This window comes from Tympanuchus pallidicinctus, unplaced genomic scaffold (genome assembly GCF_026119805.1).
Source record: "Tympanuchus pallidicinctus isolate F22 unplaced genomic scaffold, pur_lepc_1.0 scaffold17, whole genome shotgun sequence".
Lineage (NCBI taxonomy): Eukaryota > Metazoa > Chordata > Aves > Galliformes > Phasianidae > Tympanuchus > Tympanuchus pallidicinctus.
In genome coordinates this window covers 2,960,305-2,975,500 of record NW_026294690.1, presented here as the reverse complement: position 1 = coordinate 2,975,500, position 15,196 = coordinate 2,960,305, and the positions used below count along the sequence as shown (strand labels likewise).

Below are 15,196 nucleotides of genomic sequence, written 5' to 3'. Positions count from 1 at the left end.
CTAGGAAATGGGGTGCAATGGGGAGCTCAGCCTGGTGCCAGTGCTTCAAGCAGAGTGGGGACACTGGTGGTGGCTTGATGGGATGTGACAAGAAGAGCTACTGTAGGGCAGGGACAGGAAAGCTTGATCACACCGTGTCCCACTGCACAGCCAGCACGGACACCCCGTGCCCTGGGCTCATCTGTTCTGGGGCACGTGGCACTATGCATGTTTGTCCTGAAGAAACCACTTACTGCACATCTGCCCTGCTCACACCATGACCCGTCGAACATCTGCCCTGCTCACACCATGGCCTGTTACACAGCTGTCCTGTGGAAAGAACGTGGCCCTGTGCACATCTGTGCCGGAATAAACCACGACCTCCTGTCCTAAGGCACATCATAGCCCGTGCACGTCTGTCGTGGGTCCTTCGCATCTCCATGCACTCCTGTGCTGGGCGTACTGGGGCCCCAGCTACACCTGTGTCGAGGAACAACCCAGTCGGTGCACGAGTGTCCCTGCGCACACCGTGTCCCCCTGCACATCTGTCCCGGGGAACACCAATGGCGCAGCGCACATCTGCCTGCGTCACACCACGGTCCTCAGCGCATCCACGTCACTCCCCGGCCCGTCCCGCTTCCCCCCTTCCCCCGTTCCCCGCCCCACTCCATCCCCTTCCCTTTCCTCTCTCCACGCCCTCTGCCCCCAAAGTCCCACCCCCAAAATAAGCCCCGCCCCTTCGTCGAAGCCCCGCCCCGCGCCGAGGCCCCGCCCCGCCCCGCCCGCGCCGCGCAGGGCAGGGCAGTGCCGGCAGAGCGCGGAGCGAGGCGCCGCCGCCATGGGCTGCACGGTCAGCGCCGAGGATAAGGCGGCCGCCGAGCGCTCCCGCATGATCGACCGCAACCTGCGGGAGGATGGCGAGAAGGCGGCGCGGGAGGTGAAGCTGCTGCTGTTGGGTGAGCGCGACCGCCGTCTCCCGGGCGTCCGTCCCCCGCCGCGATACCCCCCCGATCCATCCCTCACCCCCACCGTGCGCATCGACGCCCCTCGGGCATTCCCGGCGCGGCCCCCGCCCCCGTGATTCCTCGCCCTCATTTGAGGCCGCCCTGAACTTCCAGCTCCTCACCCCAATCCCCCCACATCCCTGGGGGTCCCCTGCTCATGTCCCCACCCACCCACCCGCCCGTGCCCCCCCGGGGTGCTTAGGAAGCAGCCACGCCCCCGGGTCCCCACAGCAAAGGCCTCGGGTGGGATGCAAAACCCCCGGGCATTCCTCCATCCCTCCCCTCCTTGTTTCGGGTGCTGTTTGGAGCCGCCCCCCCCCCCCCCCGCCTTTTCCCCCCCGCCGCCTCGGCCCGGAACACGGCGTTTATTTTCTCCCATCCCGCTGTTATCTCCGGGAATGGGGGTCCTCGCGCCGCCCCCCACCGCCCCACTGCAACCGCGGGGCGCTGGATGCGGCCGGGAGGAGCATCCCCCCCCCCCCCCCCCGCTGCCGTCGGGGGGAAACGCCGGTACAAAATGTCTTTTCTCGTCGTCTCCTTCGAGAGAGGAAGCCGAGAGCAGCAGGAAGTCGTGGTGCAATCAGGCAGCGGCCGATCCGCTCCAACACCGCCCGCCTCGATGAGCGCGGAATGAGCGGAGAAGGCGGAGCGCGGCGGTGCTTCCCCTCGGCGGGGTGCGGCGGTGGGGCCGGGCCGTGGGGGTCGGGCCGGCAGTGCGAGACGAACGGGAGCACCGGCAGCCCGGGAGGGGGAGCGGCGGCGGAGCTGAACCCCGCGGCGCTGCGGGGCGGGCACGTGGAGCCGAGACCCCGCTGCTGGGGCTGCCAGGGGCTCGGCCCCGCGCTGAGGGATGCGCCCGGTGTTTGGCTGTAGTGACGCCGGAGGGTTCCGCGGCTGGGGATGGGGAACGGTGATGCGGGGCTGATCCGTGCCGTGCAGCGGGCCGGGAGCGGAGTGGTTGTGCTCCTTGATGCAGGGTGAGGCTCCGGTCACTGATCTCGGTGGGTTTCTAAAGCCAAAAATAGAGCGAAACAGCTCCATTTTTTAGTATTTTTGATTCCTTCCCCCACCTTAGCAGCTGTTCAAGTGTAAACAGTGCTGAAGGCCCTGAGCTCTCGGTGCCGTTTTCCGAACCAAAATGTGTCCGGAAAGCACTTGAGAGCTCACAGGGAGCAGCTGGGATGGCTCCCGGTGGGTCCCCATAAGGTGCTTGGAGTCCCTCAGCCCCCTCCTGGCAGCCCCCATAGCTGCATCCGCATCCCCAGAGCACAACACAGCCCCCAGCTGCTGCCCAGCGCCAGGCAGAAGTGAAACCACAGTCCTGCAGAATCCTCACTGCTGCCAAAAGTGATGTTGGTATTTGGGGGACGAGGGCTGCACGCCCGTCCTGCTGCTGGGCACCCTCCTCTCTTTCTCACTTTCTGCCTGTTGCGTCAGTTTGGCGGAGCAGACCCAGGGGCTGTTGGTGGGCACAGCACCTGCAGGCAGCAATGGAAAGGGGGAAGACCCCCCCCCAGAGCTGGATGCAGGTGGGGTGCACTCCTCAGTGCTCCACAGCTGCCACGTGGGCTTCATGGACGCAGTGCTAGCAGCCCTTAACCACACTCTGCCTTCTTGGCATGACAGATTCCTCGGCTTCAGCATTAGGGATCTCTACCTCTGCCTTAGGAAGCGTTTGGGAAGCCCCAGATGCAGATGTTGCCCTCAAACAAAGCTGGTTGCTGGGCACATCGCTGGGTTTGCAGCACTGGGGCAGCCGTGAGGGGCACTTTGGGGCACACTCTGCCAGGGCTCTCGGTGCTGAGGGTGCAGTTTCAGCCCTGGTGTTCGGATGCTTCTGTCTCAGGATGGGGACACCAGGCTCTGTGGCTCTGTCTGTGCACGCAGCAGCAGAGGAAGGGAGGCACCGGCTTTCAGCTCTCCAGCACTGCGTTGCCTCACGCGCCCACAGGTTTTCCTTCCTCCCTGTTCCCCACCCCACGCTCTGCAGCAGCCCTTTGGTGAGACCAGGCTTAGGGAGGTGCAGGGCTTTAGCCGGGGTGATGGTTGTAAGGGAAACGTGATGGGGCCTGTGAGCCCCACTGGGAGAGATGTGGTGTCCTCAGGATTTCAGGGCCAGAAAGCAAGCAGAACGCTCCCTTCTTTCCTGGAAAAAGGCACAGGAATAGCTTTGTCCAGCTCGGATCGCAGCGGGGGTGTGGAGAGGGCCGTGCCCAGCCCAAAGTGCGCCCAGCCCAAACCCTCCAACTGTCAGCCCCACACATCCTCCCCACAACGGGTCGTTTTGGTGAGTCTCAATGCTTTTGCCCAGGAAGCCCGGGCTGTGCTGTGCTCCCTTGGTGGGCAGTGGGTGATGCGTGGATGCGGCTCTGCGCCCTCACTGAGCTGCACGCCCCCAGTCACCCCCCCAGGTCCAGGCAGTGGCACTGCCCTCACACCACGATGTGTCAGGGGGGCTGTTCCTATGTGCCCGGCCCCACATGGGGTCTGCACCCACCCCACAGCCTGGGCAGCCCCGGGTGCTGCTGGAGGGCAGCCAGCTCAGTGTCGAGGCAGACGGCCGCTTGGAAAAACACGTGGCATTGCTGTGGGTTTTTTTTTTTTTTTTTTTTTTTTCTTACATGCAATTATTTTTAAAGCAGTTTTCCAGCTATTTTAGATAGGAAGGAAAATGTGGAGGGGAATCTTTTTTTTTTTTTTTTTTTTACTTCTCCCTCCCCTCCCCCCACTTTTATTCTGGAGTCTTTTTCACCCAGCTATTGGTGCAGTGCTTTGGAAACTCCATTTGGTGGCTGGGACATGGCTGGTGCCTTGGGTCTGTCCCAGCCAACTCTATCTGTCCTTGTCACCTCTCAGCATGGGGGCACGTCCCCAGCCCCTCTGTCCCCCTATGGATGATGGTGATTGTTTCCTATTTTTGTAGTATGGTCTGGGAAGAAGCGTGGTTGCATCCCTGGGGCCCTGGGCTCCGTGCTGCATTGAGATCTGGCCCTTTGGGGCAGATAGGAGTGATGCTTTGGGGTTCAGGGACACAGCCCCAGCCCTAGAGCACTGTGTCCTGCCCAGCAGTGGGAAGCTGTCCTGCTCCGGAAGCTCATGCTGCCTGGCACTCAGCCTATGGATTGTGTCGGGGCTGAATGGCCGGTAGCCGGTGTGTTCCGGGGATTGGGAGCTTCCCCCCAGCCCAATAATGGTTGTCCCCTGGCTTCCCTGAACATCACGTTCTCTCCCCCATTATTCGCATCCCCATGCCACCCATGACCATTCTGGTGGCCTTGCCATGAGGCAAAGGAGCAGATTTGGAAGGGAGATGGCATGGCAGGCTGGTGGCTGCGCTCCCAGCTGCTCCGGGTGCCCGTAGGGCTGCGCCCGTGCCACATCGCTGCCTGGCTGTGCTGGGCTGGGATCTGCTGCTCCGGGTGCTGCTGGGTGGCACCGCTCCGGCTGGGGTTATTAGAGCTAGTGAGGTACCAGAGCGCTCCTGCTAAACAGGGATTATGAAAGGAAAAAATGCCTTCCCTGCAGCTACTGTGACTCAACGCAGGGTTTAGAGGCCGCGGCTCCGCACGTGCGCGCCCACGCTCCTCCCAGCAGGCTCCCGCAGCGGCTCGGGGTCACGCCTGCACCCCATTAACAGTGCCCTAGGGCTAGGAGAGTGGTGGGGAGCCACGGGGACGGCTCTGTGGGCTGGGATGATGTGCTGGGCAGGGATGTGCTTTGGAGATGCTCGGGGTCAGTGTGGGCCGTGCCTGGTGCCTGCTGTCACAGCTTCCAAGGTGGCGGTGGCACGGGGCTGGAGCTGCAGTGGTTCTCACTGCCCTTCGTGCAGTTGTGGTTCTATGGGGCCAAGCGCTGCCCCTGCTGCGAGCAGCGATTTTCCGCATGGCGTGGCTGGCTGCAGGGCTCCTTTTCCAAAGGAGGCAGGGGAAGCTCTGGGTGGAAAGAAAGCGAGAAACCCGATCCACCTCACCGAGCTGAGCGCAGTTTTATTTCCGTCGGGTCAAGCCTGCGAGGTTCCAGCCAAATCATATATTTTGGGCCAAATGAGAAACACGTGTCATCCGCCGAGTCCCATAACCAGAGAAAGATGCTGCGGGTGCATGCTGGGTCCTGCCTGGGGCATGCAGCTCCTCACAGCGCAGGCTGGGGACAGGGGGACGCTCTGCCTGCAGGATAAGGGGCTGTGACCCTTGCTGCTTCCATGGGGTACCTGGCATCATCACACAGATGGTGATGTCCCTGCTGCTGTGCCTTGGCTGCAAGCTCAGGCTGTGCTCCTGCAGGTTAATTTTAGCATAATCTCCACTTTTTTTTGAGCTCCTCTTCCCCCTCTGTGGCTGGAGTGCAGCACCCCTGCCATGAGCTGCCTGGGGGCCCCTATAAGGGTGGCTCTGCTTTAGGGATGTGGCGGTGCATGCACCTTGGGCACATGAGGACTGTCCGACACCTCTGTGGTGCTGTGTGGGTTGAGGGGATGGGGCTGGCGTGGAGTGTGGCCAAAGAGAGAGACCACGGGGATGGATGGAAGAGAATGCACAAAGTGCATTTAGGGATGTGGTATCCCTAAACAGCACTGCTTGGAGCTCCTGTGTTGAGGGTTTGCTCCAGGCTGTTGTCCCTGCGCAGAGGAGGGACAAGGGATGGGCCGTGTCCCTCTGAGCTTCCCCTTTCTGCTTCCCCTTTCTGCAGCCGGGTGACCTCACTCCTTCCTCCCTCCCAGCATGGGGAAGGAGGGAGGGAGGGAGCGACAGATGCACACAGCCTGCCAGGGTGGTGCATCCCCAATGCTTGGGGTGACAGCAGCACTGCCACGGGGCTGACGCATTGCTGAAGCTGTCTGGGTTTTTCCCAGCCATGAAGAAACCCCTGGGTGCTGTGGCACTGCCCTGCTCTGGGCTCTGTCCCCACCTGCTGCTTTAGAAGCCCATTGGGTTTTCTCCTTTTTGGCCCACCCCGTGGTGGCAACCCTAGGCTGTAGCTGATGCCTTACTTCTTCCACAGGTGCTGGGGAGTCCGGGAAGAGCACCATTGTCAAACAGATGAAGTGAGTATCACAGGGACCTGCCCTGTCCCTGCAGCGGTGCTGGGGACATCTGGGCACAATGGCATTGGGGTTGGGCTCCTGGGATGTGCAGGATGGTGCTGTGGTGGCTAAAAGTGCCTTGAGAAAGGCTGGGGTGCTGCCGATGGGATTTCTCTTATCACATGCATCCCCGTGTTCCTGCTGCCCAGCTCCCACAGGCTGGGTGCTCTCCAGGGCATGAATATTTCATCAGCTGTCAGTGGAAGGGGAGGTGAGCTCGAGTGCCTGTGGTTACACTGGCAACAGAGAGACATAGTGAAAGCAAACACCTGGCAGGGAGGTGGCAGCAAGGCTGGTGGCACTGTGAGCAGAGCATGCTGACCTTGTCCCCTGTGCCCAGGATCATCCACGAAGATGGCTACTCAGAGGAGGAGTGCCGGCAGTACAAAGCCGTGGTCTACAGCAACACCATCCAGTCCATCATGGCCATCATCAAGGCTATGGGGAACCTGCAGATCGACTTTGGGGACTCCTCCAGAGCGGTGCGTGTCTCTGTGTGCCTGCTGTGTTCATATTCCTTCTGGGAGCAGAGCCTTCCAAAGCAGGACCAGGCCTTAGGTGGCCTTGCCCAATCCCTTCTGCTGTCCCACACTCTGGGGCCTCCTAAGGCAGGAAAAACCCGAAGGATGACTGGTGGGAGCGGGGAGGAAAGTTGTGAGTTTCCTGAGCTGGGAAAGGTGATTTTTGCCATTCCTGTATTTGTTTGTTTGTTTTTCTATGGGCATCTGTGATGGGTTGGTGGGAATCGCTGTGGCTCATGGGACTGATGCCTGGTTCTGCTGCAGGATGATGCCCGCCAGCTCTTTGCGCTCGCCTGCACCGCAGAGGAGCAGGGCATCATGCCTGAAGACCTCGCCAACGTCATCCGGAGGCTGTGGGCTGACCACGGGGTCCAGGCCTGCTTCAATCGCTCCCGTGAATACCAGCTGAATGACTCTGCTGCCTAGTGAGTACACTCCTCCTCCTCCTTTTCCTCCTCAACCTGTTACTATGCTATGGAGCCGTTCTGTGATGTTAGCATCAGGGCAGTGCTCCTTCAGGTGTGCAGCATCCAAGCTGGGACCCTCCATAAAGGCAGGAGCCCCTCCATGCTGGGCATGGGTCTTCTTTGCATGGATGCTGTTCTCCTCTTGCAAGAAGATAACTGGTGCTGGATTTCTTTCTGTGTAGTTTTTTTCCTTTTATTTATTTATTTTTCCCCCCCTGTTTGGTTCAATGAACAGGATTGATGGGGACTGCAGGCAGCTCTCGACCCCAGCCCCATGAATGCTTGTCTGAATGGGGAATGTGTATCATAGAATCATAGAATGGCTTAGGTTGGAGGGTCCTTAAAGATCATCCAGCCCCACCCCTGCCATGGTCTGGCTGCCCCCCAGCCCAGGCTGCCCAGGACCCCTCCATGGCCTGGGGCACCTCCAGGGATGGCACCCACAGCTCTGGGCAGCAGTGCCAGCGCCTCACCACCCTCTGATTTCCCCCTAACATCTCACCTACATCTCACTTCTTTGAGCGTAATGCCATTCCTCCTTGTCCTATCCATGCAGGGAGATATTCCCAATAAAAAATGGGGATGCTTGTTCTGAGCGTAGCACTCAAGACCGCTTGCTTTGTTGTTTTATCGTTTTCAAATGAGTTTATGTGGCAGAAATCGGCATTCTGCTGGCGTAAGAGCTGGCAAGCTAGTGCTTGGAGAAGTAAATTGCCTGCATCTGGTTCGGTTTATCCCCAACAAGATTTAATAAATAAGTTAATCTGCCTAAAGCACGATCGCTTTTCTGCATTGGGAAAACGATGCCTGAAAGCGGCTGCCGGAGGAGCTCAGCTGTGAGCTTTTGGAGCCTGGTGTCCGTCGTGGTCCCACATGGGGCGGTGATGCCCTTTGGGAAGGGCATCCCTCTGGCTGTCCCAGCAGCACGAAGGACAAGCGTTGCTCAGTGCCCGCATCCAGCGGTCGGGGCGATGCCCTGCGCTGTGCCCGGGTGATGGATGGGGAGCCGTGTGCCTTCCCCTCGCTGACACCGAGGCCGAGGTCCGAGCCCAGCCCTGCCTCCCCGCCGCTCGCTTCCTGTTTTTGTGGCAGCCGTGAGCCGGGTGATTTCCGGCTGTTTTTGAGCTCGCTGTGGAGGTGTGGTCCAGCCGTGTCACCGCCGTGCTGCCCCACGCCCTCCCTGGGGTCCCCACGTCCAATGCTCGGCGTCTCCCGTAGCCGCGTCCCCGCGCTCCATCGGCACGGCGCTCTCTGGATTACAGCCCTGTGCAGAGGGCGGCCTGCTTACAGTAACCCAATTAAGTGGAGCCGCGCTGATTACAGCTGCCGGGGGCACGGGCTGTCCGTGGCCGAGCCCTGCGCCGCTTCCTGCAGGACCGGCCCTTTGTGTGCGTGTGACTGCGGAGGCGCAGTGCCAGCAGCGGTTTCCGCTGGGCCGCGGCCCGTTGTCGTGGTGATGAATGCTTTCCTCCTTCCGTTTCCCTGGGCTGGGAGCGTCATGGCGGTGCGGGCACGGTCCCCTGGGCCACGTCACCTGCTGGGCTCTGCAGGCCCTGTGTCACCGGTGCTGGGGTCTCATGGAGACGCCTGGCTTGGTGTCTTGGCTCAGCCCTAGCATTCCCCCCTCCCCCCAACTTGATGCCGTCCTGCCCTCCTCTCCAGCTACCTGAACGACCTGGAAAGGATAGCGCGGGCCGACTACATCCCCACCCAGCAGGATGTGCTGCGCACCCGGGTGAAGACCACCGGCATCGTGGAGACCCACTTCACCTTCAAGGACCTGCACTTCAAGTAGGTCTGGCTGCAAACCCTCTGTGCGCCAGCCCTGGTGCTGAGCGGCTGCTGGTGGTGGAGGTCGGGGTTGGCCAAGCAAGGCTGCACAGCACCTCTCAGTGCTCACCCAGGGCTTTGGAGGTTGTGGCAGGGGTGGGCAGGGTGGCCCTGGGGGACACAACCTCCCCAGCAGGCGAGCGGAGGGACAGGAGTCAGGAAAATCCATCCCTGAGGATGTGGTGCTCTGCGGAGCCTGGGCATCCTCTGGTGCCCACAGAGGGAGAGACACATGGCTCACATTATCCTCCATAATCCCATCTGTGCATCCCCAGCCCAGCACTGGTGGTACACGATGGCAGCGCTTCAGTGGGAGGCATCACCCAGCTCTGCTGGGGGAAATGAGGCAGGGCTGGAGGTGCAGGAGTTGGGGTGCTGTTGACCCAGGCTGCCATTGCCCTGCAGGATGTTCGATGTGGGCGGCCAGCGCTCAGAGAGGAAGAAGTGGATCCACTGCTTCGAGGGGGTGACAGCCATCATTTTCTGCGTGGCCCTGAGTGCCTATGACCTGGTGCTGGCAGAAGACGAGGAGATGGTGAGCGAGGGGGTGGAAGTTCGGGTTTAGGGTGCTCCAGGGGATCCCTACCCCATGCTGCTGGCAGTGACTCACTACCCCGCTGTGGTGGCTGCTGGCTTGGTGCAGCAGTGTGGGGTGCCCAGTGCCCGGTTCCAAGGCCAGTGGCTCATGGAGTGGCAGCACCACCTGCCTGATGCCGTGCCCTTCCTCTCATAGAACCGGATGCACGAGAGCATGAAGCTATTTGACAGCATCTGCAACAACAAGTGGTTCACAGATACGTCCATCATCCTCTTCCTCAACAAGAAGGACCTCTTCGAGGAGAAGATTGTGCACAGCCCCCTGACCATCTGCTTCCCGGAGTACACAGGTGCACATGTGCTGGCCCTTTCTGGGCTTCATCTGCTGCATCCCCTTGCCTTGAGGTTCTAGGGGAGAATGGCAATGGGAACAGTGGCTCTGTTGGCTCTGAGTGCGGGGTCCCTGTTTCAGCAACCTCTGGGACTCCTTGCAGGGAATCCTTAGGACTGGTTGGGTGGCCCTGAGGTGTGGGTCCTGCGGTGGTCATTGCACTTTGAACGTAGTGCAGCTTGGGGCAGAGGGTTGACCATTGCACTTTGGAGTTGGGTGGCACTTGGGGTGCTGTGGGGACAGGGGAGGGCTTGGGAAGGAGTGGAGCAGCTGGGTCAGGAGCAGCCCTAATTTGAGGCTTATGGGATGCCCAGGCTGCACCTGGACATGCTCTTAAGGCAATGTGTGGATAAAGCAGAAGTGATGAGAAGAATAAGAGGCTTAGGAAGCCGTGGAGGCTGAGATGGGGATGGGCAGAGAGGGAGCCCTGGGGCTGCACTGTGCACCTTGTGAGCATGGCGGTTACTGTGCCCTGCCGTGGTACTTGGGCTGGTGGCATTTAGGTGAGCTGTATCCCTGCATGACCACTTGGCTAGATTAGTGAGGCAGTTCTGTGGGAGGCTTTGGGGCCTGGGGGGCCGTGGCACATCCCCAGCATCATCTCTCCCTCCCCAGGTGCCAACAAGTACGACGAGGCCGCCGGCTACATCCAGAGCAAGTTCGAGGACCTGAACAAGCGGAAGGACACCAAGGAGATCTACACACACTTCACCTGTGCCACCGACACCAAGAACGTGCAGTTTGTCTTTGATGCCGTCACTGACGTCATCATCAAAAACAATCTGAAGGACTGCGGGCTCTTCTGAGGGCGGCAAGGTGGGCACGGGGCCCCTCCAAGACCCGCGAGTGCCATCCCCATCCTGCTGCCCACCACCTCCCCTCTCCCCGTACCCATCCCGCTCACGGCTTGCTCTCTCCTAGGGCGCACCGATGAAGAGAGGACCGTGCCTGGTGATTCTGCTTCTCCTCTGGTTTCATCCCCCAACCCTCTAAAGAGACGTTTTGGTGACGGCCGTGGTGGCAGCGATGGGGACGCACTGCCTGCAAGGCCTGACCCAGGGCTGTCCCCACTTGCCTCCGGTGTCCCCCCGCATCCCTTTGCCTTCCAGGCTGGGGACAGGAGGATTTCTCTCTTGGTTTGTAACCGGTCGCCATCTCCCCAGTCTCTCCTTTTTATTCGGTTCCGCACCGTTTACATCCAAAACGTGTTTGCAGGGGGCACGGCGCTCCCGGCATCGCAGGGGCCGGCGATGGGACCCCCCCAGAAACACGACCGAAAACATTCCTTTTAATAACCAGAAAAGAAAAAAAAAAAAAAAGAAAAAAAAAGAAAAGGCCACACACACACACACACACCTACACACACACACACACACACACACCAAGCTTGGTTTACGTTGCTTTTTAAAGAAACCTTTTTAAGAAACTATTTAAAAGCGTCAAGTGCTAAGTGGTCGCGTCGTCTTCGTGCAGGTAATGCCGAAACCGTGTGCCTTGCAGGGGGGTCCCCTTTGTCTGGCGCCGGGCTGGGGGGAGAGGGCTGGTGCCCCCCTGCCCCTCTCTAGTAGGGCCTAGCAGGTAGGGCTAGCTGTGCCGGGGGGCAGACCCTGCTGTACGGAGCTGCCCTCCCTCCCCCCCCCTCTCTCTCAGCTCCTGCTTTTCCCACGGGATGTTTTTCCGAATTGTTCACGTGATTTGAGATAATAAAATGTAGAAAGGAAAAAAAAAAAAAGAAGAAAAAGAATGACCCCTCCACACCCTCTGCATCAATGTGGGGGGTGATGTGGCTGCTTTTTTTTCCTGCTCTGTGGGTGTCTGGGGAGGAAGTAGGAGAGGCTTGGCAGCAATCTGAGGTCCTCTTTGCATGTGAACTGGGACGTGTGGGCTCAGAGCCCCCTCTGGGTGTCCACTGGGGGGGGGGTGGGTCCCTTGCAGGCTGGCACTCACCTGGGGATGCCATCATGGTGCGATGGTGCTATTCCCTGGGCATCCCGTGGTCCCCAGGGGGATCCAGCACCCCTCAGCACTAAGGGATGCCTCAGGACTTCAGGTGTCACCCAGTGCCCCCCAGCACCCAGGGGTGCATGCAGGTTGGGGGCTGGCTGGGGGGATGCTCTGGAGCTGCTCAGGTCACATTGCTGGGGTTTGGGAACAAGCAGAAGCGGTGGCAGAGGGTGGGCAGGGGCACCAGTCGGGGGTGGGGGCTGTGGTGGGGGCTGTAGGGGCTGGAGCTCAGAAGAGCCCACAGTCCTTGAGGTTCTCCTTGATGATGATGTCGGTGACGGCGTCGAAGACGAACTTGACGTTCTCAGTATCAGTGGCACAGGTCATGTGCGAGTAGATCTCCTTCACGTCCCGCCGCATGTTCAGCTCCAGGAACTGCAGCTTGATGTAGTTGCCAGCATCATCATAGGTGTTGGGACCTACAAGCAGGGCCGTGGGTCACCAGCACCCCACAGCCCCTGTATTCCCCTCCCATCACCCCACAGCTCAGACCTTTGGCTGGGTGCTTAGGGTGCTGGGGACACCTGGTGGGTGTCTGACAAAGGATGGTAGCACCCAAATTCCCCACCCGGGACTGAGCGTGACTGCCCTCACCATCGTAGTCGGGGAAGCAGATGCTGAGGTGAGCCTTCTTGATCTTCTCCAGGAAGACGTCCTTCTTGTTGAGGAAGAGGACAATTGAGGTGGTGGCGAAGTAGCGGTGGTTGCAGATGCTGTTGAAGAGGTGCAGGCTCTCGTGCATGCGGTTCTGTGGGAGGACACAGCCCCATCAGCCCCCCCGCAGCTCCACAGCTCCCTGGTACCCCTTGGCACGGCTGCCTACCACTTCGTCATCCTCCACCAGCACCATGTCGTAGGCGCTGAGCGCCGCGATGAAGATGATGCACGTCACCCCCTCGAAGCAGTGGATCCACTTCTTGCGCTCCGAGCGCTGCCCTCCCACATCGAACATCCTGCAGGGCAGGACCAGGGGGCTCAGCATCCCCCCCACGCCCCCTGCCCCAGCACTCTGGGGCTCAGCCCCTACCTGAAGTTGAGGTCCTTGAAGGAGAACTGGGTTTCGATGATGCCGGTGGTTTTGACACGGGAGCGCAGCACGTCCTGCTCGGTGGGGACGTAGCCAGGGGTCACCAGGCGCTCCAGGTCCGACAGGTAGCTGGTGGGCACAGTGTGAGGCATGTCCCACCAAGGGTGCCCCCACCCACCTACCCATCCTGCACCTACTATCCTGCCGAGTCGTTGAGCTGGTATTCAGAGGCCCGGTCAAAGCAGGCCTGGATGCCTGCATCCTTCCAGAGCCGCCCGATGATGTCCGACATTTCCTTGGGCATGGTGCCCTCCTCAATGGTGTCCGAGAGGTGCAGCAGCTTGCGGGCATCATCCTGCAAGGGAGGGGGGCTCAGTGGGGACAGGGACCAGGGTACAGCTCCACACCCCGTGCTGGGGGCCCCTCACCTGGCGGGCTGAGTCACCGTACTGGATGTTGAGCGTGCTCATGGCACGCACGATGGCCAGCATGGACTGCAGCGTGTTGCTGTAGATGATGGCGATGAACTCCAAGCACTCCTCCAGTGAGTAACCATCCTGGTGGATGATCCTGGCCAAGATGGGGGCATGGGGCTGAGTGGGGTGCTGAGGGCACTCATGGGGCTAAGTTACAGGGTAGGGGCACTTGTGGGCACTGAACTGGTGAGTAGGGGTAGCCATGCGGGTTGATAATAGAGTGGTGACTTCTATGGAGCTGAACTGTAGAGTAGGGACACTCTTGGGGCTGAACTATAGGATGGGAGAACCCACGGGGCTGAATTATAGGATGGAGGTACCCATGCAGCTAAACTATAGGGTGGGGGCATTTATGGAGCTAGAAAATAAAGCAGAGGAACTCGTTGCTGCAGTGTGGGCACTGAGGGGTGGATGCTCCCCTGGCTGTGGTATGGGACAGGTAGCAGGCACGGTGCTGCCCATGGGACTTACTTCATCTGCTTGACGATGGTGCTTTTCCCTGACTCCCCTGCTCCTGTGGGGACAGAGTGAGGGCACAGTGGTGACCACAGCCGTGATCACCACAGGGGGACATGAGGAAACAGGGAGAGAGGCAGCTAGGTCTGAGGGGCACTGGGGTAGTGCTGCTGGGGGCTCAGTCAAGGGTGTGCTGGGGGATCTGGAGGTGAGGATGAAGATGAGGATGCGGTGGAGATGGGGACACAAAAGTGGGGCATTGCAGGGGGATGTGGCCAAGGCCTGGGCATGGGGTAACAGTAGGGGAACTAGGGGGCACTGGGAGAGGGACGTGCAGTGCTGGGAGGATGCAAGGGCAGCTTCTAGGGGGAATACGGAGGGATCTGGGGGTGCTGGGGCGGAGTTGGGGTGCTTGGTGCTGTGGGGGTGTTGGGTGGGGTGAGTTTCAGGGGTACCGAGGAGTCTGAGCAGCTACTGGGTTTTGGAGCATGAGGATGCCACGGGGGGAGGTTCAAGCACCCCCCGGAGCTGTGCCCACCTACCCAGCAGCAGCAGCTTGACGGTCCTGGCATCCTTCTCAGCGTCCTCCTTCAGCTTCTTCTCCAGCTCACGGGAGTGCTTCTCCTCAGCACTGGCCCCTGCGCCCATCCTCGCCTCTGCCGCCTGCCGACTCGCCCGCTCGGTGGAGGTCAGCACCAGGATGGGCAGCGTGCGCCAGCCCCCCGCCGCCTCCAGCGCTCGCCCACCGCCCGACTGCGGCCGCCGCTGCCACCCAAGTGGGCCAAGGACGGGGACAAGGAGCGCGGCTTAAGCCAGGCTCCGGATAAAGCCCCGAAATCTGCCCCGGGCTGAGCTCAGCAATCCCCTGGCTCCCGGCGTCAGCGCTTCTGCGGAGAGGGCGCCCAGCTGTCCCCGCCCAGACTTGGTGGCCAATGTCCCCAGGCTGTGGCTATGCCCCTTGGCAGGGATGTCCCCACAGTTCCCAGCCACTGTTATGGCCTCACTCCAGGGATGTCCCTGCTGCTCCCAAGCCATGGGTATGCCATGGGTATGCCCCTATAGTGGGGATGTTCCCCGCCATCCCCACATCCCCCATGTGAACCATCTCATGTTGTACCCTCAAGAACCCCTGTCTGATGTCATTGTACCCCAAGTGTCATCCCCACTCCCATGTCCCAAGCCCTTTCCAAGACCCTCATAATGTCCCTAGCTCCTCTCAGTGCTCCTTGCCCCAGCCCCCCGTTGCCCCTAGGACTCACCCCACACCACCAAGGACACCCCACGTCCCGCCCCCCGGCAGTGTCCCCCACAGTGTCCCCCCATTGCCACCAAAGCACCCCCGTGTCCCAGAGCCCCGTGTCCACCAGTACAGCCCCCGTCCCCCAGCCCCAGCATCCCACGCTGTCCCCTGTGCCCCCCCC

At 60.6% G+C, this 15,196-nt stretch overlaps 2 protein-coding genes across 2 annotated transcripts; one reads left to right on the top strand and one right to left on the bottom strand.

Moving 5' to 3' along the window:
- Positions 1 to 774: 774 nt before the first annotated feature.
- Positions 775 to 11,146, top strand: GNAI2 (G protein subunit alpha i2). The gene is made up of 9 exons (XM_052678755.1): positions 775 to 935; positions 5,985 to 6,027; positions 6,407 to 6,548; positions 6,852 to 7,012; positions 8,717 to 8,845; positions 9,290 to 9,419; positions 9,618 to 9,771; positions 10,428 to 10,628; positions 10,734 to 11,146. Exons 1-8 carry the CDS (start codon positions 818 to 820, stop codon positions 10,616 to 10,618), a joined length of 1,068 nt encoding a protein of 355 aa, XP_052534715.1. The 5' UTR covers positions 775 to 817; the 3' UTR covers positions 10,619 to 10,628; positions 10,734 to 11,146.
- An 898-nt stretch (positions 11,147 to 12,044) lies between these two features.
- GNAT1 (G protein subunit alpha transducin 1) lies at positions 12,045 to 14,667 on the bottom strand. The gene is made up of 8 exons (XM_052678522.1): positions 14,318 to 14,667; positions 13,791 to 13,833; positions 13,272 to 13,413; positions 13,041 to 13,198; positions 12,844 to 12,972; positions 12,640 to 12,769; positions 12,411 to 12,564; positions 12,045 to 12,235 (listed from the first exon to the last, which is right to left on the bottom strand). The coding sequence occupies exons 1-8, from the start codon at positions 14,421 to 14,423 to the stop codon at positions 12,045 to 12,047; spliced, it is 1,053 nt and encodes a 350-aa protein (XP_052534482.1). The 5' UTR covers positions 14,424 to 14,667.
- Between the last annotated feature and the right edge of the window lie 529 nt (positions 14,668 to 15,196).

Excerpts from the sequence above, each read along its gene's own strand:
- GNAI2 (XM_052678755.1), top strand. The coding sequence starts at position 818 with ATGGGCTGCACGGTCAGCGCCGAGGATAAGGCGGCCGCCGAGCGCTCC. Across the intron at positions 6,549-6,851 it reads TTGGGGACTCCTCCAGAGCG|GATGATGCCCGCCAGCTCTT; the intron begins GTGCGTGTCTCT and ends GTTCTGCTGCAG. Across the intron at positions 7,013-8,716 it reads CTGAATGACTCTGCTGCCTA|CTACCTGAACGACCTGGAAA; the intron begins GTGAGTACACTC and ends CCTCCTCTCCAG.
- GNAT1 (XM_052678522.1), bottom strand. The coding sequence starts at position 14,423 with ATGGGCGCAGGGGCCAGTGCTGAGGAGAAGCACTCCCGTGAGCTGGAG. Across the intron at positions 13,834-14,317 it reads CGTCAAGCTGCTGCTGCTGG|GAGCAGGGGAGTCAGGGAAA; the intron begins GTAGGTGGGCAC and ends CTGTCCCCACAG. Across the intron at positions 13,199-13,271 it reads ACGGTGACTCAGCCCGCCAG|GATGATGCCCGCAAGCTGCT; the intron begins GTGAGGGGCCCC and ends CCTCCCTTGCAG.